Source organism: Charadrius vociferus, unplaced genomic scaffold (assembly GCF_000708025.1).
Source record: "Charadrius vociferus isolate BGI_N301 unplaced genomic scaffold, ASM70802v2 scaffold467, whole genome shotgun sequence".
In the NCBI taxonomy this organism is placed as follows: Eukaryota; Metazoa; Chordata; class Aves; order Charadriiformes; family Charadriidae; genus Charadrius; species Charadrius vociferus.
In genome coordinates, this window is record NW_009649309.1 from 221,322 (window position 1) to 233,831 (window position 12,510).

Below are 12,510 nucleotides of genomic sequence, written 5' to 3' on the forward strand. Positions count from 1 at the left end.
ACATGGTCCCATTTCATACCATTTTCCATCATTTCAAATTGCCGTATGGGCACTCCTCCATTATTTTCTTCCTGCTTTAAATTCTGCAGTAGCTGTACCGTCGTATTCCTGGCCCGATTTTGGGGACGGTGGAATTGGCCCAAGTGAAACCTTTCTTTAAATAACATGTAAATAAGAAATAATGTCTGTAAGACAACCTTGTGCAAAAATTGTGCCCTCTGTCTTGTAAATGTACATGGCCAAGAACCATTCAGCCTTCAGTTAGTGGCTTTCACATATGTATAAAGGAAAACTTATTAATGCCTACCAGAAGGCACGGTGTTAACCTGCACTGATTTTCTTGGTACCCTAAATAAAACAAAAGAACTTTTATTTAAGTCCTTAAATTCAAAATTTGACTTGGAGCTACTTGAGAGGTAGAAGGGAGCCATGTTTGGTAGGAACTCAGCCTCTGCCAGTGCCAAATCCATGCATATGAAATCTCACTAGAAAGTGGCCAAGAGAGCTTTACTCATTGTTTTCACAAACCCATTAGAACCGGCAAAACTTCCTTATAATTCCATTTCATCAGCGGGCCTTACTCCAAACCCCTCCTGGGTAATTGCACTACCTGTAATTGGCACAAAGAATTGCTGAGCTAATTTCAGAGAATTTACGCTCTGACTATCTGCTTTAGAAAGATCTTGCTGAGGAAATGGTAGGGGAATTATCCCGTGGAGTTTTGAATGCAGAAACTCATTGCAAAAAAAAAAGTGCTGCTGGCAATCAGGTGGAACAATTCCCACTCTCCTACGGTGCAGTGGAAGCCCCTGAACCAGGGTTCCTGGCAGGAGCAGAGCACTCCAGACTCAAACAGTCCTCTTACTTCACAACTGCCTGGGCCATGATAAGCTACGGTGGCTGCTCCAGGGCTTGTGCTATGTGTGTGGACAAGCCCTTTGCCTTTATCTCTACCTGATTCCAGCAGGCAGGACAATAAAAAGGACAATCCTGTCATTTCCTAGCTAGATCTAACTAGACTGTGCTTCAGAGCAGTATTGGAAGGTACTTACTTGTCTGCAATGTGAAACAACAGCTCAGAGGCTACTGAAAGGAAAGCCTTCAGCTCATAAAAATAATTAAATTGGCAGTTTCATTGGAGGTCAAAACCACAGCTCAACACAGGCCTTCTGAAACCACCTGATTAAAGATGAGTAAGGGTACAACATACCTTATCATCTGTATAGCCCTGCAAATGACTAGCTGCCGGCCCTTTACCTGGGTTGCAAGGCAGCTGCTGAGCTGCTGCTGGAGATCTACTCACCGCTTTCCACCACGTCCCCGGGGAATGGAGTCCACAGTTCTCGCTGAATTCTAAGCAGCAGGAGTCTGGCACCCGGGTTGTATTGTACACTTCAAACCAGTCAGTGTAGTTGGAGACTCCACAGCATCTGAACTGGAAAAAGAAGCAGCGAGATGATACTGTAAGTATGATCTGTCACTGACTTCTGCTCATTCTGACATCTTCCTCCTGGAGTTGGAATCAAAATTCAGTGCATTTCAATTACACCAGCAGAGGTTTGACATTTTAAAGAAATACAGTATTTCCTCAGCCTTACCCAAATAGACCCTTTCCTCCACTCTTTTCTATGTTTAGTTATGGTCTTGTATGTAGCTAATGTTGCTATAAGAAGCAAAGGCACCTGTTTGCAGTGGCAGGACACTGCAGGAGCTGAAACGATAACCCCAGTCAAGTGCTGAAGTTAAGAGTTGATGTGACTGAGCAGGTTTTTAACAATCGTTTGCAGCTTGTTGTCAGGAAAAAAAATTATTTGAGATAGAGCTACAGCACCCAGGAGACGAAGATACTGGGGTCTCTACAGTACACTACTTCTGAAATCATGATTGAAGTTAACGAGGCAAGTTTCTCTCTAAGCTGTTAATTACTGATCACCTCTGAAAGTCATTGTCAGTCAGTAAAAGATGTATTTCCTCCTCTTCTCTCTTTGGTGCAGTTCCTTAATGTCATCATCTGATGCTGCTAAATAGTGGTGCTTTAAGTGTCTGCATACAATGAGACACTGTACAATGTCAGTGCTAAATCAGAAAGTTTGTTCAACTTTGGTAGCAGGATGAAAGGTACAGGAAATGTATGTAAAAGTACAGGGAATGGCTCTGCGACCATCTTCCCCCTCTGGGAACTGGTATATTTCTGTGATACAAAATAAGCTAAGACTCATTACCATATAGATGTATACACCATCTGTCACTCCTGTGCTAACTCAAAAGTATGAATTTGTCAGTATTTAGACACTGTACCACTAATGAGTAAAACAAGACGACACTGGGCTGCAAAACTGCTCTCTGCCATTGGCAGTACTTCACACTTTTTGAAGGCTATGCCAGCCACCTACTTAGCCCCAAAATGACTTGCCAAGATCTTATTTTTTAAATGTGATTTTACATAAGCCTGTGCAGTATTTTTTGCGTCCCTATAGAGACCATTCCTTCTGTTTCTGATAGACTCATAATCGTGCAGACATTTGCATCACCAGGACCAAGGACCTAATTCAGATCCTGATACTTACACTGGCCAGAGGGAGAGTTTTCCCTATGTACACAATAGTTGTAGAGTCTATGGACACAGAGGGCTGAGTGTTCAGGTCTCGTTGCACATACAAGATCTGCCATTCAAGACCAATAGAGGGCAGAGGTGTCACACGTTGCCTTACGCATTAAAGCACTGGCAGAAAGTAGTCCATGATAGAGACATTTCAGTGCTCACAGTACTGCGTTTCTTCTGCCAAATAAAAGCCAGAAATCTTTCCCAGACTAACATCTAACCCCGCAAGGTTCTGCTCAGAATTCTGATTTGGTCCATAGCAGGAATCAGTCCTTAGCTTGCAACTGTTTGATTTGCAAGTTTATGGGCTTCATTTTCTACGAACTGAGTTGAAAGTAAAAAAAAGTTTGTGACTTTCTTTTTTCCTCTATGTGCCTGTACACAAGACAGGAACTACGTGCATAACGGGTCCCAAAAGTGGATAGGAGCACATGGAACACATGGCATGCATTTGAGGAAAGCTGGTTTATCTGGAAATCTAACAAGAAGGTCTTGCAGGCTGTCATCATTAGAGTCAGGAGGCAGTTCTTTGATAGACAGTGAGAAGTGACAGCTTGTAAATAGCAAGCCTTGAAAACGTGGCTCATCTGTGATGTAGAGAGTGCAACAGTAAGGGCTGAGACATTTGAGTGATGTTCTGGCCAAACACAAGTGTCACAAGTTTGCATAAATCAGGACTAGACCACTTCTCCCCATAATGTTGCATGGCTGAGGGTGTCAAAGTCTGACAGACTAAGGAGATGAAGATGAAGTACAGGTTTTGCAGTTAAGGGTTCACTAACAGTGTTGAGAACAGCTGTTCCTATGGAGCCTGTGAAGCAGAAGGTGGCTAGGCCATGATCTTGGGTTGGAACTCCAAAGAGTAAAACTCCTTGGTAAAGCCAAGGGTAAGCCGAGGGGATGCAGTTGCAAAGACAAGCTGCAGTCAGACACACATTGCCTGCCTGTGCAGGTTCTCTGTGAATTGTACAAGAGCAGAGGATTAAATATTGATGCTTGCCTGCCACTGCTGGCAGACAAGGCAGTCCCAGCAATGGGAGAAAGGCCTAAGAAAAGATTGAGGGTAAAAAAGAATGAAGTAGCATGAAGATCCAGTCTTGGGTCTGGAAGAAATAATGTCTGGAACTATAACTGGAAGAGATGTCATGTTGGAAGACCAATGACGGATGAGTGGTGGAATTAAGCAGTGGATGATGCACAATCCTAAAGAAGAGGAGGTAATGAAGGCGAAAGAGTGCAAACACCACAGAGACCAGAGAGTGCACAAGCAAGTGAGCAAGCGGTGTTCAATGAAGACCAAGTCAGGTGAACGGCATCTCTAGGGAGCAGAGGCACTGACCCATGGCCGTAGGTCAAAGAGGCATGAAACAAGGAAAGAAGCAGCAGTGGGACTGAATGGGTCACCAGTACAGATTCAGCAAAGGGGTCCAACTAGAAGCCAAAAAGATGGGTAAGCTGAGAGCTCAGTAAATCCAGAGACCTCATTATGGAGGCCCAAGTAGAGAAGAGAGAGTATGGGAGTGATTTTGGATCATGTGACAAGCGGCTGATTTATCCTGTATGCATGAAGCTGAACAATAAGTAGCCAAATTGTTGAGGGACTTGAGGGACTATTAGAAGAAAGGGGAATATTGAGGACAAAGAGCAAAATAAGAGGATTTTTTACAGTCCTCTTAGATTTCAGAGCAATGTTCTCTTTTTAAAATTTACAAGGTTTCTGAGCAAGGATAGTTGGAAACAGTCCCACACTTGGAGGATGGAGAAAGCTCAGGTCACATAAAGCATGATTTCTGTCACCAGCAGTTTGTTGTAGCCATTTACACCAGACTTCATGTTCTTCCACAAAGGCTAATGTTCTGCCACTGCCAGAAAGTTAAACTGCCTGACTGTCATGAAGCAATTACAGACTTGCCACAGCCGCATTCATTCTGTGGTCACATTTAAGGTCCTGTGTTAATCCCTTCACTAGTTAAGTGATAAAATTAGACAAGGTTGCCTAACTGATTTGAGCTGTTCCTAGTTTCAGTAGGGAACAATGCACTTATGTTTTTTAGCAACAATTACAACTATTATTGCTTATTTTGGGGTACCCAGACTAACACACTTTAAGAGGGGGTAATCTGTAGAAAATGTCAGCTACTGTCTTGAAGAGCAGTAATGTTAAGTCACCTTGACTTGAACACCTCAAGTCACTTGATTCTCAGGCTTGCAGCTGTGAAGGAGCACGCATGATTAGATGCAATTGTGCCTGCCCACATGAACAAATGCGGGTACTTACAGCATAAGGTGACAGTCGGGTAGTAATTCTGGGGACACATGTACGGTGTTTGGCAGAGTTGCTCAAACAAGCAAAAGCTTGTCAAATGCCTCTGAGTATCTAAGCTCCTGCTGCTAAACATCTCCAGGACTACTGACAACACGCTGCTGTTTGTTTCACATGTTTCATGTGGGAGGCTCTATCTCCCGAGATATCAAAACACGTTTTTTCCCCTTCCTTGTTAAAGAGACTTAAATCGCTCCCCTATTGATTACCCGTGGGGTTCTGAAGCGGTTCGTCAGTTCCCAAGAGCTCAGGACATGCAGGGGCTGCGCAACACAATGATGCAGTCCAAGGTCGTGCTGCTGCAGTGTGCTTTTTCCAGCCAAGCAGCACCCAACAGCACTTGAGGTCTCTGTGCTGTATTTATGGAATGCAATGCTGCTTACAGGTAGCTTTATTTTTGTGTTAACAAGTAATTGCTGCTCTAGCATGGGGTATCTAGGGCTGGTAATTGATGTTAAATACAAAGTTTCTGTCAGTGCAATAGAAATGTAAGGAGTTGGATTCCTGTATGTATTTTATGGGCAATCCTGGTATTGAAGGCTAAGTAGGCCTTATTTTCTTTGCCAAATTCCTGCAAAATCAGCCAGGCTGGAATAGGGTTCATGAAAATAAACAGACACCCAATCCTTGTTGCAATTCCTGGTTCTCCAATTTTTGGGAATGTGACAGAGAACTAGGGATGGGGTAGGGTGGTGCCTTTTATTCGCCTTTTTCCTCCTTCACTGTAAAAAATGTTTAATGGGTGGTTTAGATTACTTCAGCAGTAATCCTAAAGTATGGTTTGATCTAACAGAATCAATGACTGGGGTAGAGAGAGAGAGGTCAAATTTTGTTCTCAGTTACAGTGGTCTAAATAGACATGAAAGGCATTACACAGCAGTAAAAGTGAGCTGAATTTGCTCGCTTTAGTGAAGCTAATGTGTTTTCTGCATGCCTCTCGAATTACTGCCTGGTTAGTTAAAAGAAGAAGTATTCAAATATTGATCACAAAGATGTTTGGGATGAAGCAACATTTTAAAAATTAATGCCTATTTCTCATTTCCTAATGATCTCCACCTGTAACTTTAACCAGTCCTGGTTGGTAAGGAGTGTAATGCAGCTCAGGGTAACTTATATCCTAAACTATTAGAACTTTAGTCATGTTTGAAATCACTTTGTACACTTTCATAGTCTTCAGTCACAACACACAAAAGTCACTGACTGGTGTTTCTGATCCTCTTAAGGTCTGAAACACCATTGAGAAGGCCTGTGAGCTTGGTTTGCTGAAGGTATTAAAAATAAATCAATAAAATGTTCTAATTTGAAGCAGCTCCCTGACCTAGAGGCTTAATACAACTGCAAAATGGGTCTAGTGCTTTTCCTCTAACGTGTATGCAGCTCAACCTAACTCCTTTATCAGTAATCTGAACAGAGCAGTCATGGACCAAAACTACAACTCCCTCCTTAAAGATGGGCCTGATGGACCCTGTTTTTACCTTGTTCCCAGTTATTTAGGAATAGTAGGCTTCAGTTAAAAAAAAAGAAAAATATTTCTCAAGGCACAGATGCTTCAGAGAAGAAAGCCCCTCCCCCGAAAAAGGTGCTCAGGCCTTTCACACTTGATTAAGAAATACAGTAATCAGCACTCACAACTCACTGTGTGCACACCGGGTGTCCATACCCCCAGTCAAAACACCCCTCTGATTTGTGATCAGCCAGCCCCACAGAAAGGAAATGCCATCTAAACGTGGTTCTATTTCTAGAAAAAAAAATTTTCCCCTTACCAAAGGTTGCCGTACACAGTCATACTTAGTGACCTCATGGCAGGGGTGGTCTCTATCTAAGCTAATAGTAGGAGAAACGTAGAACTATGCCAGAGCTTAAATCCCTCGTGTCTGAGCCTACTACTTTAACCACGGTGCCCACTTTCTGCTCAAGCTCTGAAAAATACTTTTGCAAAGAAAGGAGCATGAATGCAGAGAGGACAAGGAAGAAGGACTCATTATGATTTCTGCTACTGTCATGTTTTTCACATGCCATGCTTTCTTCTGCGCCTGCTGTTTTCCATCCACGTACAGACATAGCCCATAGTTCAACCAATGACTGGTATCTTCTGGCCCCGTTAGAAAAGTCAGTGCTGAGACATGGTCCTATAATGTCAATGTGAATACCTCTACTGTGGGGTTTTTGAGAGCTGTCTCTTAGGAGCCAGAATGCAAACAACAAGCCTGGGCTGGGACTTTCCTTTCAGAAAGTCCCCTGTATTGCCCTAATCCTCCTATCAGTGACTACACTCTACTGATTAGGGATGTAAGGGATAACAATTATTACTGAACACAAAAAATAATACTTGGCATTTACATAGCACTATTCAACTGCAAAGTGTTTTACATAATTAACCATGCTGGGATTGCCTTCACTGCACCACTGCAATATGCTATTCCTAAATAGTTTTGAAAGATACATGTGAAAGCCAATTATGCAGAGCAATAAAAATGGATCTGTGGGAGTTCTATGCTTTTCTCCTCAGTGCCCAGCACGGGGAGCACGGAGACTTTAACACTATGGTACTGTCAAGAAAGCGCATGGTAATTTCACAATTGCCATGTTTGAAAAGACGGTGATGTAACATGAGTGTATGTGGCTTTCAAAATGGCACTTTTCTATTATCTTTTGTGCTCCTAAGACCTAGCTAACATTAGTTTAATCTGAAATTTATAAAATGCTCTTTAAACTCTAATAGGTTGCAAGGCCAAAAGAATCATTAAGACAACTGAGCATGATCTGTAGCACTACACAGAGTGCAGGCTATGGAGTCCTGCCTCAAACCCGAGCTTGTCACTGAACAAGACCATTTCTTTTAGATAAAAAAACCCTGTCTTGACTTTAGAGAAAAAGAATCCACCATCCTGCTGTACAGTGGCATCCTACCATCAGATATCTGTATCTCAAGTTCTTAGCACTTGATTCAATTACAGGGCCCTTTCCTTTCAAAAACCTTTTCCCTTCCTGCTCTCTATTTAAGGACTGCAATGACATCACTACTTCATCTTTTCCTGGTAGCTTTTAAAATTTTTCATCATAATGTAAATTTTCAATAGTCTCATTATTCTTTTACATATTTTCTGAATCCAATCCAACTTGTGAATATCTTGAAAAAATCTGATTAGGTGAACTAGACAGTATATATTGTTACACCTATTTTACAGAAAGGGAAGCAGAAGCATGGGGTTTATATCCTGCAAGTCCTCCAAATAATGTTTCCCCCCCCACCTTTGCTATATGTTTTTAATAGTTCTTGGGGTGTCACTGATTATAACCAGAGTAATATTTACTGCAAACATCTTAATACTAGTAATTTTTAGTATATTTTCACTAAGCAGAGTTAAGTTAGTGTAAAAGAGTAGAAATTCTAATACTGTTTGATATAAGCAATGATACTAAAAATTTTATCTACGTTTCATATGGCTTACTCTTGGGCTAGCACCACAAAATGCATTTCTCTTGTCAGTAATTGATGCCTTCTCATATTTGATCATAGAAGAAGATAGAAAGATCATAGGAAGAGAAAAATATTAACAATCTTGCAAGATGCTGAGGCCTTTTAAAGGTAATTGAAAGAACCTTCCACATGCAGTTGTTAGGACGCGGGACTGGAAGGCTTATTAGTTTGTTTGCTGGACCTGAGCTGTTTGTCTTTCACACACAGTACTGTTGCTGTCAACCTACTGCACTCAATACAGACAGCTCCCACAGCCCCAGAGATGCACATGGAGTTTGGCCAACTAGTTCTTTTGTTCTTTTAGTGACCCCAAAATGTTAATTTCTCCGACCTTTTCTTAGCAGCCTGCTGGTCCTGTTATCTTGCATCATACAGAAGAGTATATGTTAATCTAGACACTACCAGACGGAAAGATGTTTGGGATTTCAGCCCAAATGGCAATAGAGGAAGTAAAGGGTAAATGAGCAGGTTTATTATATCAGAATGTGGTAGGTAGCCCATCGATCATCTCAAGTAGTGCATATAATCTTGGAAGCATTTGGAGAGGTTATCATCTTTGGCCGATTTAAGACATTTTTGGCTGAGGCAAGACTAAAGCCCTGCCTGTCTGTACCATGCTAGCACCTCTGGAGAATTTGAGAAAGGTACACAAGATTTTCTGAGTGAAGCCAAGGCAGTACAAGTCCTTCTTCCTAAAGCAGAAGAAAAGTTGGAGCACTTTTCCTCATTCAAGAAGCAGAGAAAATTGCATCAGAAAGATCACCCCCAAGAGGACTGATTGAACTGAATATGAAAAGAGAAGGACAGAGCTAATAAACCTGAACTGTCAGTGATATTGTTTCCTCAGAAAGCCAGACAAGGACAAAAGGAGGAAGCCAGCTACAGCGTTCACCAGTCCCTTATGAGACAAACACTGGCAGAATGCTGTCAGAGAATCAGAAGGATGCAACAGCGGTGGCAACATAGCAAAAAGCAGTCCCAGCCCATCTGTGATGAGGAATGAATTAATTCTGCTACGAAAAATGTACTGAGTGTAGGAGGAAGTTGCAAACACCATGGCGGGGTTCCATTTTGAACTAGTGGAAAACAATGGCAACGAAAGGAGATAAGACAGAAATGAAAAGGTGTTGAAGTGGTTCTTTGTTATTATGCTATTGCTCTTCATTGTGACATAAGCTGTCCCTTTGACTTCAATGAGAAGGTACTGCTTGTTTCCTATCTGACCATCTCCTTCACTCTCCACACAGCAAAAAACTATATGTTATTTAGGTGTCAACACAATATAAATTTTAAAAGAAATAAGCTATTCTGGTCAAAGGAGAAATAAATAAAAATTACCATTTGTTATCAAATCCAGAGAGTTCAGTTGCTAAATGGGCTGACTGGGTGGGAGGAAGAGATTGGCTTGGGATCTGGAGGTTTAATATTACAGAACCCAAAGGGTAAAGAGGAAGGAAAAAAAAGTTCAGACTTACATCTGTTTGAATGATGCTCCATGCATTAGTTAGGCCAATATTTCCATCTGTCCCATACAAATGAAGCCCTTTCTTCAGGTCCCGCTGAGCATACTTGTCAATCTAAAACCAACAACAAAAGACGCAAAAGTCAAAATTTGCTTAGTACCACATTTCAGAATCAAAGTGCATGGAGCAGGGAGATGTTGAACAACAGTCCTATAGTGAAATGAATAAAAAGTTAACCAATATTTTCTAAAGCCTTTCTCCAGTAGAGCTGGTATCTATTACAGCTGTCTGCATTTTGTAAAGAACATGAGGAGTTCCTGTTCTAAGTTAAATGAGTCATGTTTTCCATCACAGACCTCCAGAACATCTTTTTCCTTCTCACTTAACCACCAAAGTACTATAAGTTTAATCACTCATTTTTTGCAAATGAGGCCTATATATGAAAACATTCATCTACCCACAGCATTTCCTTTTAGCTTGATATCTTTAATTGTGACCAAGTACCCCTCAGCATCTTCCACATGCTTTCTGGGAGATCAACAGCAGTATTAGCATTGTACTGATACTGTGAATTGTGTTCATTATATTGGCCAGGATACCCCATTTCTTACAGCAGGATGGACATAGTTATATTGAAGCAGCAGGGAATGAGCTATCCAAACCTCAGGACAGACAGGATCTAAGAATCCAGTTACTAAATGGAGCTGCTCTTAAATAAATGCATTTTTGTTGATTTAATGAAAGTACAAAGTTCTGCTTTAGCGGCTTTTGCAATTGAAGATGGTGGTTTCTTGTTGAGAGTCTTTGCTGGTAAAGCAGGCTATTGTTGGATCTACTGGTCACCACAAGCTAGTATCCAAAATGATTCCAAGTGCTTCTTTCCCAGTCTAACCATACATACACATTTCTACAGAATCAAGCAAACACAAAAAAATAAGTCAATAATAAAAGGATATTCACAGTTTTTCTGTTGTAATTTAAAAGCACAGAATAGTGCTGCTCAAATATGCCCATACGCAGCCCCCTTCCCTGTGTGCTTGTCAATGTTAGTGGTCTGTTTGACATCAGAGGTACAGCAAGAAGGGTGAACAGGCCTGTCCCATTTTCTTCTCCATCAATCCGCTATAAATCTGACTGCAAAATACAGTGCCACTCTGAGATATTTCTGCTGCAGCAGTCAAAAAGAAAACCAAAATTAAATTCACAACTTGCTTCATGGGGACAGTCTCTTCCATATTGGACAACAGACAGACATGGTGTATTTTCTAGTGATTGCCCCTCTGATATTAGTCATTCCAGCTGAGGAGGGTCTAAAATGAAGTAACCAATGCTAATTTTGAGTTAACAGAGGGAACAAAGGTATTCTGCTTCTACCATACACTTGGACTTTCCTTCTGCTTTATTCAGTTTAAGTGTTTTCATTTGCTCCTGGAAAAAAAAAAGTGGATGCAAAGCATCTTCCACAGTGTAAAAGAGGAATTTTCAACCCACATCATTGTAATTATTATGGGGTAAATGTAAAGCTACTAAGCAATGTAACTCAAGAAACTATGACCTCAAAAGTTCATCATGTCCAGGAAATCTCTGCTGTATGTGCAAAGGGTTGGTCTCTCCAGTTCTTCTGTTTCCTTCCCAAAAGTTTACCACCATCAAGCTGAGCCACTAATAAAATAGCTTTGGGACAGTATAGGAAAGATGTACAACTTAATCTCAGCACCTTAATTGTCATGCAAGCACTTTCTTGTGGATGACTGTCTTGAACGGTAGGTGTAATTATCATGTAAGCTGCTTTTGACTTTATACAGAGATTACACATAGACACTAGCACGTTAATTAGAAGAGAAAACCAAAGCTGAAAGCTATCATTAAATTTGGAATTAGTTGAGAAAATTATCAGCAATAAATGAAAAACTTGTGAGTATTTGGGATTCCTAGCATTCATTTAAGAATTAGACTGAACTGCTTTTCAGCTCTTCACTAACCCTCAGCTTCCTGTGTCTTAACTGGACCTGTTGTGGTCTCGAGCAGAGCCATCAATTAGAATGGAAGGGCACAGTTGTGTTGCTAGTCTGAGAGAGGTTTTGAAATTTAGTTAGTGTCCTACAGAGGTAGTGAGGTAAATTAATTGTTGAAAACCAAATTCTTAGTCAGAAAGGGACAGAGATGAAGAGGAACAGCATAGCTGAGGGCAGGTGGGGACAGAAGTCTAGATCTCTTGCCTTGAAGATGAGAGAGAAAGGTCTATCTGGAACATTCATTTACCACATCTGAGAAAATCTGCCGTGTAAAGTGAGAGAGCTGTGCATCAGCCTACAGCTCATATCAACCACTAATCTGGAACAAGAGAGAGAAGGTCAAATAAAACAGTGATGCTCATCTGAAGGGCAAATGCCATGCTACCAAAAGGATGCAAAATGCAAAGTTTGCATTTCCTCGCTCAAATTTTGCTTTGCAAACCAATGCAGTGGCTCAGCACGATGATCCCTTTTACCAGGGCTCACAGGCCATCCCTGTTACTGCAATCTTCCTTTCCTGTTTGAGAATAATAATATTAATAATAATATAGCTTACAATCAACATTTATAAAGTACTTCAAGATCAGGAACAACATTTTGTTAGTACACATGATCTCAAGAAAATG

At 41.1% G+C, this 12,510-nt stretch overlaps 1 protein-coding gene across 1 annotated transcript in view; it reads right to left on the reverse strand.

Moving 5' to 3' along the window:
* Positions 1–12,510, reverse strand: part of TSPAN4 (tetraspanin 4) — a 207,067-nt gene that overhangs the window by 4,144 nt on the left and 190,413 nt on the right. Inside the window, exons 4-5 of the mRNA XM_009889357.1 lie at positions 9,882–9,983; positions 1,304–1,435 (exon numbers count right to left, since the gene is read on the reverse strand). Coding sequence (XP_009887659.1) covers positions 1,304–1,435; positions 9,882–9,983 — 234 coding nt within the window. The remainder of the gene's footprint in view (positions 1–1,303; positions 1,436–9,881; positions 9,984–12,510) is intronic.